The sequence below is a fragment of the Dipteris shenzhenensis genome, chromosome 18 (assembly GCF_047967505.1).
Source record: "Dipteris shenzhenensis isolate YYH24624 ecotype China chromosome 18, Dip_SZ_1.0, whole genome shotgun sequence".
Classification (NCBI taxonomy): domain Eukaryota; kingdom Viridiplantae; phylum Streptophyta; class Polypodiopsida; order Gleicheniales; family Dipteridaceae; genus Dipteris; species Dipteris shenzhenensis.
Window position 1 is genome coordinate 10198804 of NC_141613.1, and position 18635 is coordinate 10217438.

The 18635-nt window shown below is 41.7% G+C and overlaps 1 protein-coding gene across 1 annotated transcript; it reads right to left on the reverse strand.

Annotated features, from left to right (window-relative positions):
* Positions 1 to 1105: 1105 nt before the first annotated feature.
* On the reverse strand, positions 1106 to 12887 carry LOC147890782 (uncharacterized). The gene is made up of 4 exons (XM_087389832.1): positions 12153 to 12887; positions 11959 to 12013; positions 11603 to 11703; positions 1106 to 1420 (listed from the first exon to the last, which is right to left on the reverse strand). The coding sequence occupies exons 1-4, from the start codon at positions 12885 to 12887 to the stop codon at positions 1106 to 1108; spliced, it is 1206 nt and encodes a 401-aa protein (XP_087245958.1).
* Positions 12888 to 18635: the final 5748 nt, after the last annotated feature.

Consider the following 18635-nt stretch of genomic DNA (forward strand, 5'->3'; position numbering starts at 1 on the left):
CCTTGAAGCTAAAAGTGCATTTTCATAGCCCAACTTACTAAAAACAGGAAGCTGCACTCTTCTGAAAACATGAGGCACACCAAGGCAAGGTTCAGACTAGGCCGGTGGCCATGTTCCAAAATGCAATGTGAAGGGGTGTGAGCACCCTTGGACCGATAGCATATGCGGGCCCAGACATGACAGCTAAAAAATATTTGTCTGTGGGTTGAAGGCCGCCCATAAGATGGCTAGTAGAAGAAAAAGGCCGTGAGGTAGCCTAATTAGGGATTGAACCCATGATGAGGGACCCGTACATTGAATGACTTCCCATCAAGCCAATCAAATTTGAATGCCAATACTGCCTCTTACTTTGTCCACCAAGTAGTTTGAACTACCACACCGGCAGACATGGCTTCAAAATGCTTCACAACACCGTGTCCGCCAGCCTAGTCTGAACCTGCCCTAATTCTACATTCTTGTTAAGGAAGCTGCGGGACTTGCATTGTGCCTTCCATCATCTTCACCACATGACTCATGCTGGGTCTCTCTGCTGGTCGCTCCTGAATGCACCACAAAGCAACTTGGACCAACAGCCTCACTTGCTCTTCATCCACCTTGCTGTTGCCCAACCTGTCATCAATAAGCTCCAACACATGATCGTGTTGCACCACCTGTTGAGCCCAATCTGGGAAATATAGCCTGTCGGTGCTGATCAATTCAGGATCAACATTACGACATCCACTCACAACCTCCAGCAACATCTTGCCGAAGCTGTAGCATCACTCTTCGTTGTGATTGCATGATCTCCTTGCAGTCACTCCGGAGCAATGTACCCATAAATCCCTCTTACTCGAGAATTCCCAAAATGGCTCTCCTCTCTATCCATCAGTTTTTCCAGACCAAAGTTCACTACTTTTGCACTAAAATCTGTATCCAACAGAATGTTCTCAGGCTTGATATCACAATGTACAATGTGCTCTCTGCATCCTTCATGCAAGTATTCTATGGCTCGTGTTGCACCCAAAGCTATGGTGTACCTTGTTTCCCAATCGAGAATTCTGCCGTGTTTCTTTTTACCTCGGAAAATATACATGTTTAAGGGAGGAATTGCTCATGTATTCGTAAACTAGAAGCCTCTACGTGCCCTGGAGCAATAGCCATAAAGCTTGACAAGGTTGACGTGGTTGATGTTGCCAAGGGTAGCCACTTCGGATTGAAAAGTCTGTTCAATTTGTCGAGACCCCTCCAAAACTTTTACGGCAATCTCATCTCCAGTTGGTAAGATTCCCTTGTAGACAACTCCATATCCCCCTCTTCCAAGCTCAACGGCAAAGTTAGATGTAGCTGTCACGTGCCCGACGACGACGTACGATGTATACGTAGCGCGCGCAATATATTCTGCTGGTAAGTCGATCGTCCCTTTCGATATTCTGCTACTGTACTACTGCACATCCCTAATTGGGCCTAGCGTATAGCTGCTCAAGCCTAGCGTCCTGCATCCCATACGGCCAGCAACGCACCTACAGGCTACATCTACAGCTACGACCTCTCTGCTACAGCTAAATCTAATGCAATATACTGTACCCATTCTGTTAGGCTAATTGCACCCTTTCCCAGGCAGTTGCTCGAGGCAATACGGTACCAGACGTTGGAGCTCCCAGCTCGTTGCGCTACTGTACATATTGTTCTAAAACTTTCTATTGCAAGATTGGGAACGTATGCTCGAGGGCCAATAGGATTGCGACGCACGGCAGCAATTTAATTTCCAAATCGAGGTGTTTCTATAACTCTATATGCATTATGCACGTGCTCTCTTTCTCTCTCTCTATTTCAACAATTCTTTGCATTATGTGCTCTCTCTCTCTCTCTCTCTCTCTCTCTCTTCCTATATTTGTATAAATGTAAATTCAAAAATTTAGTTTTAAAATGTATATAAATATAAAGCTCGTGTTTATTCCTACATTTGTTAGAATGCTTTAGTTTTTAAATGTATAATATAAAGCTCATGTTTAAAATCTTTATGCTTCTACTTAATGAATGTATGTCCTTCTATATGCCTATGTGAATGCCTATGTTTCTATATGTCTATGTATGCATATCCCTATGTATGCCTATGCCTATGCCTATGCCTATGTCTATGTACATGCATATCCGTACGTATGCCTATATCTTTATGCTTCCATATCTATATGCTTCTATGAGGTAACGTATGCCTATTCTTTAAGTTTAAGTATGCTTATGTCTATGCTTCTATATGCATCTTTAGTCTATTCTTTAAGTTAATGTATGCCTATGTCTTTAGTCTATGCTTCTATATGCAATATGCCTATTCTTTAAGTTTATGTCTAGACTGTTTATGAAAGCCTGCTTCTATATGTCTATATGCCTATGTAAATTCCTAAATGGCTCTATATGCCTATATGCCTACGCTTCTTTATGCTTCTATACATTTCTATATGTCCTTCTATATGCTTCTATACGTTTCTATATGCCTACACTTCTTTATGCTTCTATATGTCTACATTTCTATATGCCTATGCTTCTTTATGCTTCTATATAGATAATATGTTTATGTTTGTGCATGTTTCTATATGCTTCCATATATGCATATGCTTCTTTAGTTTATGTTTCTATATGTCTATGCTTCTCTAGTCTATATACCTACGCGAATGCCATTGTTACGCATAGAAGCATAAGGCTATATGCATGTTTTATGCTTTATGCTTTATGGATGTACTCTTTAAATGTTTATGGATGCCTTCTTTATGCTTAATGCCTATTTCTGTGCTTTATGTGAATGCCTATTAAGTTTATGCTTTATGTGAATGCCTATCTCTATGCTTTATGTGAATGCCTATTTGCCTATGCTTCTTTAGTCTATGCTTCTATATGTCTATATGCCTATGTGAATGCCTATTAGTCTATGCTTCTATGTCTATATGCCTGTTAGTCTATGCATCTATGTCTATATGCCTATTAGTCTATGCTTCTATGCCTATTAGTCTATGCTTCTTTAGTCTATGCTTCTTGTCAAAGTGTGGATCGTACTAGCCTAATCTATCACTTAATGAGCATAAAGATCATGGAGGATCATACCAAATAAGGAAGGCCATGGAGAGAGAGACAGGAAGTATGAAACACTCAATCTATTCCAATGTGCTATATCAACAATACATCGTAGGCCTCTTATATAGAGAGAGCCTTTAGAATAGTCAAACCATGTGGGATCCTCTCATCCACATCTCTCCTTGTGGATATCCTCAATCCACATCTCCACATCATGTAGTCCACATCCTAGGGTGGCTACTTTAATTTGTTCCTTTGCACATACCTTAGCCTCTAATTATGTGCTCATGGCACCATATCTCAACACCTCCCCTTGGTGCCATAATCCTTTGGCTACTGCAAGGTGGTCAGATGTGAGTTACATTCCATCACCTCCCCTTAGTGCATACATTGCTACTTAAGGTGGTCAAGTGTGGTTTTTACATGTCAATACCTCCCCTGGGTGCTTTCATAGCTACTCTCAGGTGGTCAGGCTTGATTTACAAAACATAGGCAAGGTTGGCAAGGTTTTTGCTTTTCAATACATTCCATTGATGTCACCTTTTGGCTCATGGCTTGATGACGACTCGTTTGCTTCTTTGCTTGGTGCATGATGCTTTGTTCTTCCATGTGCCTTGATGTTTTATGTGTGGATGCCATGCTTCGTGCTATGGTCATCTCATGCACTTGTGCTTTTGGCATGCTTTTTACATCGATGTTTGCATTCATGCTTTACTTTTCCAATGGTTGCAAAGGTCTTACCAATTGATTTCTTTCAATATTGGCAGTGTCTAATTGCATACAATGATTTTGATTTGACAGGCGTGTAGAGCTTAAAAAGATGATCACTTTTCCTTTTTGGAGCGTGGCCAAATTCCTCTTGGATTGCAAGTTATGGCTTGTTGAATTTTTGTGAAGAAGAAGGGGCCTTGATGATGTGGCACAGGGATTCACATGCAGAATTCAAACTGTGCTTACAAAGGGACTGTGCTTGGGTAGCACTATGCCATGTGGCACTCTTCTAACCAGACTTGGTGAACCCAAGGTTTACACACATCTTACCATAGTTGAACTAACCCAGGCACTTGAAAGTAACCACAGTTAGTTTTGACCACCTTATCTGCCACGTGGCCAGAAGGTGACCTAGCCTCTGAACCACGGGTTAAACTTACCTAGCCTTGGTTAGATGCTATCTGCCACGTGTCTCTTTTCCTTTGGCTGCCACGTGTCACTTGTAGAAACCTTAGGAAAAATGAGAGAGAGAAACTTTGAATCTGCTACGACGCTCGACGCGGTGGAGATTCGGAGAAGGCGACGCTGTTTTGTTGACGGAAGCTTGTCGGTGGTCATTGGCTATGGCATTGTGGCTCGTTGGAGCCGGTAGACGAGAATCTTAGAGCCTTGGAGTGCCTTTGATACAGAGCTAAAGTTCCGCTACGAAAGGTCGTGGAGAGTCCGTCGGCTGTTGATGGAGGCGAGGACGTTAGAGCCAAGTTTGATGCAGAGGCATCTGATGGCGTTGGCGGCAGCTACTAGGAGCTCACGTTGGACGATCTATTGAGTTGCTTGTTGGAGTCACTGGAGAGGTGCGCTGGCATTGAAGGAGCCACGGGCTAGCAGAGAAGGACCTCGTAGAAGATATTAGGAGCAACTGGTTGTGTGTCGTAGCGGGCTATTGACACAGGAGTCCGTCAGGCTGCAAGAGGTATTGGACTCAATAGTTTCAAGATGCAGTGAAGCGATGTGAGGTTGAAGCATGCGCTGAGGGCTTCGTGAATTGCTGCAGTTGGAGAAGCCGATTGGAGCTGTGTGGGTGCTGGAAGGCGCTATGCAAGGAGCTTGGAGATGGACTGGAGCATCCGACATCTTGCTTGCAGCCAGAGGTCATTAGTCGTTGGCACAAGGTAGAGCTGCTTATGCCATGCCGCGAAGTTGCTGGAGCGCTGTGAGCTTGTAGGAGCTCTGAGGCCGGCTGTAGGGAGTCAGACTTGAGGTTGATGAAGAGCTAGTGGCTGGTTGCTATTTTGTTGCAGTTCTGGAGGACTTAACGCTCGTCACTTGCAATAGTGCTCAATCACTCCGGAAGCATCTTCCTTGCCATAGATAGGCAATGTCTTGCTTATCGTCTCTGCCCAAGGAGGTCTTGGCATAGTAGAGACCTACGTCTCTCACTCTATTTCTCCAAGGGAAGAAGACAAATAGACTTTCTAAGAGTTTCCCTAGATCTCTATTTCTCACAGAGTAGACTCTCTCTCTCTCTCCAATAAATACTCAAGAAACACTCACACCCTAAAACTAAAACTAACCTAGGAGAGCTAGACCTAAGCTCTGATACCATGTCAAAGTGTGGATCGTACTAGCCTAATCTATCACTTAATGAGCATAAAGATCATGGAGGATCATACCAAATAAGGAAGGCCATGGAGAGAGAGACAGGAAGTATGAAACACTCAATCTATTCCAATGTGCTATATCAACAATACATCGTAGGCCTCTTATATAGAGAGAGCCTTTAGAATAGTCAAACCATGTGGGATCCTCTCATCCACATCTCTCCTTGTGGATATCCTCAATCCACATCTCCACATCATGTAGTCCACATCCTAGGGTGGCTACTTTAATTTGTTCCTTTGCACATACCTTAGCCTCTAATTATGTGCTCATGGCACCATATCTCAACACTTCTATGTCTATATGCCTATTAGTCTATGCTTGTTTAGTCTATGCCTCTATGCCTATTAAGTTTATGCTTTATGTGAATGCCTATTTCTATGCTTTATGTGAATGCCTATTTGCCAATGCCTCTTTAGTCTATGCTTCTATATGTCTATATGCCTATGCGAATGCCTATTAGTCTATGCTTCTTTAGTCTATGCTTCTATGTCTATATGCCTATTAGTCTATGCTTGTTTAGTCTATGCCTCTATGCCTATTAAGTTTATGCTTTATGTGAATGCCTATTTGCCTATGCTTTGCCTATGTGAATGCCTATATGCCTAATTCTATATGCAATTTTATGTTTTATGCTTTATGGATCTACTCTTTAAATGTTTATGGATGCCTTCATGTCCATTGATGAATGCCTATGTTTATGCTTGCCTATGTTTCTACATGCTTCTATGCTATTTATGCTATAGTCTATGCCTATGTTTCTATTGGTGTTTCTATAGTCTATGCCTATGTTTCTATTGGTGTTTCTATATGTCTATGTTATTGTTTGTGCCTATGTGAATGCCATTGTTTGTGCTTCTATGTTTCAGTGGGTTTATGCCTTGTCTATATGGTATGGCAATATTTCTTATATTTGCTTATGGTATGGCAGTTTCATTTTTATGTTATGATATGCTATGCACTTATACTATGCTAGACACGTATCTATGGTCCTATGTGTGGGAGCTAAGTACCAGAAGTGACAAAATCTCACAGGTATAGTCCTTCTTTATCCATGGAGTCATTGCTAGGGTGTGCATTTGCATGGCCTACAACAGCTTACCTACGGTTTTACCATGGGTGAGGCTGCTTTGATGATATCTATTGGGAGGCCATCTATACGACTGCCACTAGTTGCCCATACTTAGGACCCTACTATGTGTGTTTATTTTAAATGTGTTTATACATGTTTATAAATGCTATGTCTCTATGCTTGTGATGGACTTTGTTGAGCTTATGTAAGTGTTTGTTCTCTAGGGTGTTTTATTTATGATTTCATGTGCCTTATTCCAGATGGCAACAGATGATAGCCTACGGAGATGTAGATGCAATTACAGGTGTAGGCATTCGCCTCTTGGCTATCAAGATGTGAGCCGGAGGACGTATTATGTGCATTTGCAACAAGACTCCATTGGAAACTTACACGCATCAATTTTGAGGAATGTGAATGAGGAGAACTCTATTGACAATGATAGTGTAGTGAATGAAGAACTCATTGAATCATCTAATCGACGGAGGCGGGTATGGTGTAGATGTGAAACTTATTGCCATGGTGGCCGCATGGTTGCTCCATCAACTTATGCAAGGCATATGCAAGTTGATGAGCGATTTGAAACTATTACAGAAAATCTTGGTTTGCATGCTCCACACTTTAGCTCATGTGGACCTAAAGAAGAGGAGGACAATGAGCCTATGCATCAGATGGAAGGGAACGATGAATTTACTGATATGCATGAAGAGGATAGGTTGGATGATGAAGAGGACAACATGGATGCTTTAGGAGAGGATAGCCATTTATCTCTCGCTGATAAAATCATACAAAGATTGATTGAGTTGCAAGCTCTTTGGGATGGACATCAAGCTTCAGTGGAGTTTCAAGATAGTATGCTTAAAATTCTATTTGGAGATATGGGTGGTCCTAGGTCTACAACACATGAAGGTGCAAAAAGATCGAGTTTGAGTAAACTATTGGTCCAACTTCCAGAAACATGGGATGGAAGTCTAAATGGAATAACTGTTCCCACATGTTGGGAGCAATTAACTACTACGTTGACAAGGCTTGGAATGATTGAATCAAAGAGATATAGAATATGTCAAGGAAAAGAGGATTCCATACATGCTCCAATACTCTATCTACCAAGCAAAGAGGACGCTTATAGTGGTAAAACTTTTGAATGCCAATGCAATAGAAATGTCACTGGAAAGAGAAAATTAAAGCGTGATTGTTTAACATGTTGTGAGAAGTGTGAGAAATGTGCAGTGCCTAGAAAGGAAATGTTATGTTTTGACTACATTTCGATTGGTGAACAATTGAAACTACTTACTAAAAGTAGATCTTTATGCCACGAATTATTGGAAATGTGGCGAAATAAAGACAAATGGTTGGTATCGAACAATTCTAATGAAACTATTAGAATTCATGAGTTCTAGGATGGCAATAAATGTACAAGTGTTAAAGAGTTTTCGGATCCAAAATCGGAGTTTGAGTTGCCATTGGTATGTGAGAAGGGGTATTGCAAACAAGCTTATACAGCATGGCCATCTTCACTTAAATCGGAAGCACTTTTGGAGGGTTGGAAAGAACGTGAAAAAATTTACAAATTTGTTTGCAAGGCTTGTCGAGCTTTGATGCAAGGTCCACAAAGACTCTATAAGGTAAATTTTGTACATATATACTATGTGTGGTCTCTAATTAATTAATGTTTGAGAATTCCACGTAATGTTGTACTCTAAATGTGTCTTTGTTTACATATACAGGGAGATCCATGCAATTTTGCTCTTCTATTACACTGGGATGGGTTCTAGACATCAAGAACAACCCAGAAGAATTGTGGCGTCATCGAGATAAAGGTTCTCAATTGTGGAAAGAAGTCCATAATTGGAGCAATACTAGTCTTGTTCATTCCATTTAGTTGCAAAAAAATTATAGGAAGCTCAAGCAAACTCTTTCATGTTTTTATGAAACCTTTGATAGATGAATTAGAAAGTTTGTTCATAGATGGAATTGATATAGATTTCAATTATCCAATGCCTTTAATTTTTGGGCATGATAGCTCTTTTTCCCAAACCTTCAAAGCACATGCTATGCTTATGATGGTGACTGGTGACCATCCAGCTCAATGTAAGATTGGAGCTTTTAAAGATGGTGGCCAAGCTTTTTGTCGTAGGGACAAACCTATAGCTACTTTAGAATGTGAAGGATCGAGTCGATACCTTTATGACCAAAATAGATTCCAATTCAGATATGCTCCAGCCAAGAGGTCCACAAAAGATATGTTGAGAGACTTGCTTCTTGCAGAGCGAGCAAGCACTCAAACGCAAGGTGAAGACATTCTTAAAGAGGCTGGTCTTTCAGGTAGATCATGTCTATGGAGATTATATGATCTTTATGGGTTCGACTTATCTCTTGATCTTGTGTACGATTGTATGCACATACTAGCATTGAATATGTTTTCAAAGTACATGAGCTCTTTAATGAGAGATATCGATAATAGAGTGAAGAAAGAAATCAATGAAGCAACTCATAGAATGACATTGGCCACATCTTATTCCATCCGATATGGTCGATGGCCAAGGTCTCCTAGCAAGTATTTTGAGAGTTACAAGGCAGAGGAAACACAAAAGTTCATACAATGGTGTCTTCCTTATGTCCTGAGTGAAGTCCAAGGTATTCCTAAGAAATTCTATGATTTGGGTCTCTTGATCATAGATATTGCTCATGCCTTTTATAACTATACTAGAAGTAATGGCTGGTCTCAAGAAGACATAAACACTCTGAGGGTATTGCTTGCTTCTTGGAGAGTAAGATCAGAAGAGTGGATTGGAAGAAACTCAGCTCCATTAGAGCATGTTGCAGGTTTCAGAGAATTTCTTGATGATACTTTGTGACATGGCAGCCACGATGGGTTTTGGTGCTACATATATGAGCGTATGGTCTCAACATATGCTAGCATCAAAACAAACAATAAGGACAATGAGATGCAAACTATCATCAAAGGAGATTTTTCACATGGGTCTTTCTACATATTCAAGAAGATGCTGATAGGTTGTTTCCTCATCAAAGGATGTTGAAAGAGTTTCATGGAGTTCTTTCAGTCTCAGATGGATATTTAGTGGACAAACATGGATGTTATGATTGTCCTCAATGGCATTCATTAGGATTGATACATGTATCATCCATTGAAAAAGCGAAACATTTATGGAGTTTAGCTACATTGCATGCAAAAGACTATCCTTGCCCTTTGCATTGGCCAAAAGGGTATTGTAATAGCAAGAAAGAAGCCAAAAGTTAGATACGCAACAAGTGAGGAAAGAAGGTATGTAGAGCAAAATCTTCAATTCAGGATTGAGAGAGTAACAGAATATAAGAAAATTATGTTTAAGGGTGAGGTTTATAAGATTGAAGATAAGGTTATCGTAAAGTCTGAAGAGGATGCAACATTAGTCTCTAGTGTGGGACACTGGAAAGCGTGTATAGCATCATTTTTTTCCTTTCTGCATAATGGTGACATGCAACTATTCTTTGGAGCACACTACTATAGGCAACGCATTGTTGTTGAAAGAGGATATGAAAGATTAGATGTTGATGGCACCACTGGCATGAGTGTCCTACAAAATGCATATTTGCCATACACCTGGAATTGTATAAGGCCAATTAGTTCTTTATTGCATAAGTTTATTCCTCTACAGCATGGAGGTGGTATCATTGCATATGAGAAAAGATTTAGGATTGAGAACACGTTTAATCCCACCTTGTTGCATTGGATGTATTCCTCCTTGGCTAGAGGAGAATGATATTGTTTTATTGAAGTCTTGTCTTGCAGATACAATATGTTCACCAAATGGTCTCAAGTATGCCGTTGTCAAAGATGTGGATCACATGCTAAATCAAGTTAAAGTAGAATGGATAAAGCTGGTTCACGTAGAGAAAAAGAGATGGAAGGTCTCGAGGGAAGACAACGAATGGAAGGATTGGTGGTTTTGTGTGTCTGTCAACGAGATGTGGAAAGTTATCAAGACAAAGAACATGGTAGTTCAGGACAAAGCTAAGATAGTTCCTATCATGTGGCAATCTTAGGCATATAGCTAGGATACATGAAGTTAACATCATTCAAGGAATTAGAAAACGGATTTGGTACGTATTTGTATTTGATTTCCTTTTACATCTATTTCTATTTTGTGTGTTTTTATTTCATACTAACAATAACTAAACTCTTTTATGCTTATGTTATGCATGATCAAGATGGCTAGCAACAACATGGACATGGCGGTGCTACTAAAGAAAATGATGAGTGAAGATGCAAGTTTCCTTGGAATCTTGGATTCCATGGTTAGTTCAATTAAAGGTATGTCGTTTTTTTGTTGGATTTATGTTATGCATTTGGAGAAAGCAGGGGTTGAACATATAGAGAAGGTGCTACGTGGTTGATGAATGCATGGCATGTATTCATTGCATTTAGAGAAAGAACGGGCTGATTTTGTAAGCATGTATGTTATGCATTTGGAGAAAAAAGGTGAAAAAAGGTGGCTGAATTTATAGCATGTATGTCTTTGCCTTTGGATGTAAGGGAAGGGGTTGAATATATGGGAGAAGGGGGCTGAATATATGGGAGAAGGAGGCTGAATTTACAGCATGTATGTTTATGCTTTTGGATGTAAGGGAGGGAGCTGAATTTATGCATTTGGATTTAAGGGAGAAGGCTGAATTTACGCATTTGGCTTTAAGGGAGAAGGCTGAATTTTTGGGTGAAGAGAACTATTTTATGAATTTATGGGCTGTATTCATTGCATTTTCAGAAAGAAAGGGCTGATTTGTAAGCATGTATGTTATGCACTTGGAGAATCTAGGTGGCTGAATTTATATCATGTATGTTTTTGCCTAAATTTTCCTATATGGTGAAATTCTCTAATGATTCGTTGCATTGACTTGCATAGGGAATTTTTTGATTGATTCCCTAGATAAGGTAACTAGAAAGTGTTCCATTTTCTCTAGTTTGCACTCTTACTAGTTATGTTCATTTCAAACTAGTAAATGATATAGAGAATCCTCTTCTTTTTTAATAAAGAGAACGTCTCAAAGTTCCTTGTGCACCAATTTCTTGTAATGAAACCTATGGACAATTCCGTCAACTAAAGAAACAACACTCACCTCGTCATCTTTCTTGTGATAGGCGGTGTTTCTTAACCTTCTAAACCACCAGATAACGAAGAAAGAAGATATGACACCAACAACAGCAGGCACAGTAATTCCTGCAAGTCGAACAAAACGGCTATGTAACTCAAATCTGGACAAAGATTCCGATTTTGCCATCCAAGGACGAATTCAAGAAAATACGATATAGGCTGGATTTCTCCTGAAACGTACCAAGAATTAATCCTCTCGATGTTTGTGACTTGTTAACTGTGACATATATGGCCAACGAGGGCATATTATTAGCATGCTGCAATATATGAGGTCAAGACGGAGCCGGGATAAATATGACAAATCAGAATTTGACGACAAACCTACATTGCAATATAGACCCTCAGCACGGATAAGCACTGCACGTTTTCGGTCTTCCTAAACAGAATCAATTAATACTTCAAGTGCTTCAAATGCAATTCGTGAATTGAGATGATTTCGGGCGAGTATTCCGAGACGATTAGCTTTGACTCTCGATGTTGAGGAGTGAGCGAAGGAGTTACAATTGCTCATGTACCATTAGTTGCCTTGCAATCGTTGCACAGGGAGGATTCCGCCATTGAAGCTGGATTCCGTAGCTCCAGTAAAATGCGTCCTGTGACGATCCAAGGTTATACATACTTACGAAAGCGAGCGAAGGGCATTCCAAAGATACTGGATCAATGATCTCGCTGGGCTTTGATTGGTGCGCACAACAAGTCGGGAAGCGCAGCTCAGGTCCACTGTAGCCCGGGGCGCAGGTTACCCAATCAAGACATACGTCGCTTGTAAAGTTACAGAAATGTTGAGGAGAGGCCAGAACAGATGAGTTCTCAGGGCAGTTCATCAACAGGAAGGTGGTCTGAATCAGAGAGAACGACCCACTGCTAGGAAGTGAGAAATTTCTGTAGGATATAAAAGAGTAGCAAGCAGTGAGTCCGTCACTGGGAGATAAAATGCTCAGGACGAGAGTATGATCAGTATAATTGATGCTTTGAACCTGATAAGGGCCAGAGGGAGTGCTCATGTTCAACGTCCCGTTGGAAGCACAGGTGAGGATGCTATGGAAATTGGGATGACCGCAGCCATCGTCCACACCAAAAGGGTATCGGATGTGTATACCAGCACCACAGTCGGTTCTGCAAGAAGCAGGAAGAGGAGTAGCGGCTGCGATGATTCTGAGGGTGGCAAGGCAAAGATAAACTGGAATCAACTGAAGCAAACGGAGAAGGATTTGGTATGGATAGCAAATGAGAATTGGCGTCTTCGCCATAGACGATCAATCATCAGAGGAAGGAAATGAGATTGGTGTCTTCGCCATAGACGACATATCTCGAGAGTTCTTCAAGCTCTTTGCCATTCAGTACATCAACTTTCCAGCGACGATCTACCGTGTTAATTCGCTCTCGCGTCAGAGCTCGGAAATCCCATCTGCATGGATCGTCGAGGAGATGGGCATGACCTTGCTAGTGATGGACCTCGCTGCTGGACGCGTCCCCCCCTCTGCAGCTTGCTGCAAGTGATGCTTTCGCTCACACAATGGACTCCCAATTCCAATTGACGATAACTGTAGCTTGTGGTTGGTGAACAAGCCTTTTCCGATCAATGCCTCCCTCTCCTAGCATTGCATCGATGTGAGGCGGGCTCGCGAGTCTCATCGACTCTAGGCTAGCACTCCGATGCTGCAGCCAGTGGCTCCCGGTTGGAGCTTTTGACCAATGCGAGTATGCGAGGTTTCCTGCACTCGCCCACCAAAGGTATCTTCGGATCCGAGGAATCCGCAGGCAAGCCCGGCGATGTTCATGCAAGTAAAACGGGGTTGGACTCTGGAGGGCGTCGATTTGATGTTGTCTTTCACCGCGATGAGCTACGAGCATCTGATGTTGTCATTCACCACGATGAGCTACGAGCAGGAAGTCGTGGGAACCTCCTCATTTGCAAGTGAATGCAAGAGTAAAGAAACGGCCATCCAGGCATACGTAAGGGAAAACAGCCTCTAAAAGCTAGAAATCAACATGGGAGGAACTAAAAATAGGAACAGGATAAGAGATAAAAATACGTTTGAGTATATGGAGAGGAGCAATCCTGTCATGTGTTAAGACGGGCCTTACTTTTGCGAGCCTTGAACATAGCACACGGTAAGATGTATAATACATTTGAAGAAGAATTTCGTATCAGCTTATAATATAATCAATATGATAGATCATACTATCATAGATCTCTAGTCAACGTACAATTCGTCGTGAGTCCCAGTTACAACGTATTCAACCCGCAAAGTACGTGGTACGTTGGTCCTATACAGAATGATCTCCTATTGCAAACAAATGATTCGACGTGAAGATCTCCCTTACGTTTTGCACGATACATCTTCAGTCCTTTTACTATCTCCCAATCATCGATTCGGGATAATAAGCTCCAGCTCCCAGGCTATATACGTGCTCACGAATCACGATCAGATTACGTCCAATTATTTTCTACCCACCCAACAAATCGGCTCAGGATAGATCTACGCGGGTCGTTTTGTAGAAGGGAGTCGGAGCTGATGAGAGCCAGGAAACTTGCCGGCACGGCACTAGCGTGGTCCGTGGGCTCCAGCAACACCAGCAACCCTACCGCATTAACCATTTCCTATGCACTCCGAAGATTGGGAGTCAGGACTCGGGAGGCTCAACGGTCTCTGATTCACTGTTCGCGGTGCCAGGACTCTCTTCATGTGTCTAAAAGCTGAGTCCAAGTGTTGTGAACTCCCAAATCTGCGAATTCAGTTGCCAGAACTATACACAGCGTCGTTTTCTCAGTGCCCTGTCTCCATACAAACCCACCGCGATGAGATGCTACACCTCAATACTTTGCTGGTCTTTCACAAACGATTTTTCATATTGACGGACAAAGGCAAACGCGTAAGAGACGTTTCATCAGCTAGAAAGACCGAATGTGAACGAGGGCAATGGTTTGGAGCACACGGGATGATATGAAATGGTTTTTCTTCATAGAACCGTGCTTGTTTGCGATTGATGCGGGCGCCAATCGCGTACAGTGGAGCAAATTTTTACTATGTGCATTGATGAGACAAGCCAGTGCTGCTGGGATGGACTTCGGCCAAGACCGCGCACCTCACAATTCTGATTGTTGGACCCCACGAAATAAAGCTGGTGTGATTCCGGCATTGGAGGCTTACAGGCTCTCCCACTTCCAGCATTCTTCTGACGTTGAGCGGGGTCCATAAACCAACAGGTCACATAGAACAAAAGGAGCTCGCGTAGATCTATCCTGAGCCCAACAAATCCCATGTCTGCAACGTTATTTTTCATTGCCTCTGCAAGAAACCATCGATCGTGTTGCATGATTGCATCCCTCTCCTGCCTGGAAAATTATGAGTGTCGTAAAATGGCATTCCCGCAGCTAGCTTTGGTAGCAGTCCCATTACACTTCTCTCCGGCCTTGCTTCCACGACCCCATGCCAGCCAAATTGTGGCACCCATCTCATACAGTATCCATTGGGAACCGAGTATGGCTGTGGAGATCCCAGATTCCAAGGGCTTCTCGTTTGCAACAGCTCTGGCACCTCTGCTGCGGAGCTGGGTCTCATCATGCCTTCAGGCACATATCAAGTGCGAGATCTGGATTACAGTACTAACACAATCGATATTCTTGATTCTTCCTTATTTGCTTGTGAGCCGGAACTTCAAGCTCAACGCATCAAGACCATTACAGCTCAGCAAAGGCAACAAATTCTTGTTTTTCGACTGCGTCGCCAATTCCAGTATTTTTTCGAAATACTCCTGCGTCAATAACAGTGCTCTTTGTCGTACCTTTAGCAACTCCTGCCGTACCGGCATTTTCCTTTTCAATTGTTGTGAGCATGGTGCTGAACCGTATGATAGTATTGATGTGAGTACTCTGCAATGTGATTATACTAGTTTCTACTACAGTACGTTCCTGTCAAGGCATACAAATCAATGGCTATTTGGGTTCCAACTTCAGTTTCTACAGAATGAATCTAGAGCTTCTGCGTGCAATCGATGTGTTGCAAGTGATGGTGTTCGTGGATACAATTCTACTCACCCCTTCATTTGTATATGTAAAGGAAGCAATTCCACAGCAGATTGTTCTGCAGGTAACCCCATCCCTGAGGACTAAACGTACCCTTTCAGTATTGGGCATCTTCTCTGTGCATATTTTTAATCATCAAATTCGGCTCAGACTTGATTCTGAGTCTGAGATCTTGTTGACATTCCATGTTTTGATGACAATGGTATACCCTGGAAGATTGCCTGGGTTGGTCGAGTGATGTGTTGCTTCTGCTTTAAGTTTTTAGAAGGTACCCATTTTGAGATACTTTTTCATGAACAGATTGTGGCGGAGCATGTTCTACCTCAAATTCAAAGCAGAAGTCAATCATTATCGGTATGCCCTGTAAACGCAAAGATACTACTTTCTCTAGACGATTCATCTGGAAAGAAGCTTGATGCCAAACATTTTCTCACACGAATTTGTGTGTTTCTTGTCTTCAGGAGTTGTGACTGCAAACATTTTGGTCTTCAGTTTTTCGTTGCTAGCTTGGTGGTGTTGGAGGTCTAGGCCTGCGAACCGATTCCTTCAACCTGCATTAAAAGGAATTTCTAATTCTCCGATCAAGTTCACTTTAAAAGAATTGACAGAAGGAAGTGGAGGATATGCTTCAGTTTACAAGGGCGTCCTAGTCAGTGGCAGCATCGTTGCAGTTAAAAAGCTGACAGCCTCAAGGCAGGCTGCAAAAGTCTTTCGTGCGGAAATCTCCACTCTTGCCAGTATCAATCACTTCAATCTGGTGAAACTTATTGGTTACTCTGAAAATTCAGAGAGACTTCTTGTGTATGAATACATGTGCAATGGCTCCCTTGACAGATTTCTCTTCAATCAGAAGACTGATATTCTTCTCGATTGGAGTAAACGTTTCGAAATTGCATTGGGGACTGCCCGTGGGATTGCATACTTGCATGATGGCTCCAAAAAACGCATTATACATTGTGACATCAAGCCAGCAAACATTCTTCTAGATGAGAACTTCAATGCAAAAGTTGCTGATTTTGGACTTGCAAAACTCATGGAGAGAAAACAGAGCCAGATGGAAATCACAGCTGTAGGGGGAACCCCAGGCTATATGGCACCGGAATGGCTGAGAGGAGCTTCAGCTGTGACAGAGAAAAGTGATGTGTATAGCTTTGGAATGGTATTACTTGAGATATTTGGGGGTAGAAAGAATGCTGATCCAGCAGTCAATCCACCAGCCAATTCTTTTTGCCAACATGGGCTACTAAAGCAGCAGAAACGAATGATTTCAAGGCCATATTGGACCCAAGGTTGAACGGTGTTTTAGATGACGATGTAGCTGCCAGGTTCATACGTGTTTCCATTTTGTGCATCCAAAGTAATCCTTTCCTCCGGCCTTCCATGAATAATGTTGTGAAAATGCTTGAGGGCACAATGCAGGTAAGTGAGCCACCGCCTGTATCTATCACTCATCAGAATAACAGATACACTCATCAGAATAACATCAAGAATTTCTGGAGAAATGCTGACAAAAAGGAAGATTTCTACTGTTTTTCAGGGGGCAATCTTGACAGTTACGATAAAGTTGTATCTGCGAGATGATTGAATTATATCACATAAAGTAAATCAGACTTTAACATTCCAGGTCAAAAACCATGTTGTGACTTTTCTATTCAAGAGTTACTATTTGAACTAGCCTTTGTGCAAGTTACTATTGTATTACAAACTTAATGATGTTCTAAAGCCTGAAATTTCCTAGTCAACCACTACATAAGCAATGCCCTGCACCTTATCAGCCCGCTTATCATATGTTACACTTGTACACAAGGAACAAGAGCAATGTTCATGGTAGTTGAATTTTAAACCTGTTTTTCTTTCAATAATCCATTGGCAATCTTATTTGGTTGTTTTTACAAACTTAAGCACAAACATAACTTAATTATGGCTATATCGCCCTACAAATCTTCGAATATTAAAGTGTATCCTCGTCCTACCGTCCTACAAAGTACATTCTTCTCCTCTGTCCTACAACCTGCCTCATGCAAAGTTAGCTTGGCATGATTTCCTTCTTTTGGTTTAGCATTATCTTCTTTACTTTGTAAGTCGTCTTCTATTCTTTGCTCACCTCACAAGCTAGTTGATCTCTATTCTGGTGGTGGTTCATTGATCATCTCCATGGCATTAATGGCAAGATTCAGCATGTCATGGCTTGCAAGAGAACCAGACAGAGGCTGTGAGATAGGAAAGCTAAAAAGCTTGGTCAAAGCACAAGGAACAAATTATGGGACGAGGAAATAAATGGCACGTTATCGAAACGAAAACAGAAGGCACTTGTGCAACGTTTGCAGATGGAAAAACAACGAGAAGAAAGAAGACTCCTTGGAGAGCAGTAGCAGGAAGCGGTTGTAGATGCATCGTTTGATCGTTACAATTTGCCATCAAAGCGAAGAACATGAGTTGTGATCTCACATTTGGTGGGAGCATTCAAGGCAGCAACATCAGGCCATTTAGGTGAATGCCAATCTTGAGTCTTTACAATCTTTAGTCTGCACCCTAAAACTTGAAGAGTGACAACCCTACCAACACCTCGGGAGATGCATGCCCAAGAGATGATGCTCTCTAACCTTAGAAATGGCTTACAAAATGTGAAAGGGGTGTAGTGGCTTAGATCAGCTAGCTCTATGAAGAGGGAAATAGCAGCTATATGCTATGTTGGTGTCCTCTAAAACAAAGCAGAAACAGCTTAGATACATAATGCCAAAGATGTTGTCAATCAGAATGCCCACCAATGTGGCTCCAATGGTTAGATGCAGAGAGGAAGCAATATAGGATCACCTGATCTAAGAAGTCTTTGGGCTTAGATCAGCTAGCTCTATGAAGAGGGAAATAGCAGCTATATGCTATGTTGGTGTCCTCTAAAACAAAGCAGAAACAGCTTAGATACATAATGCCAAAGATGTTGTCAATCAGAATGCCCACCAATGTGGCT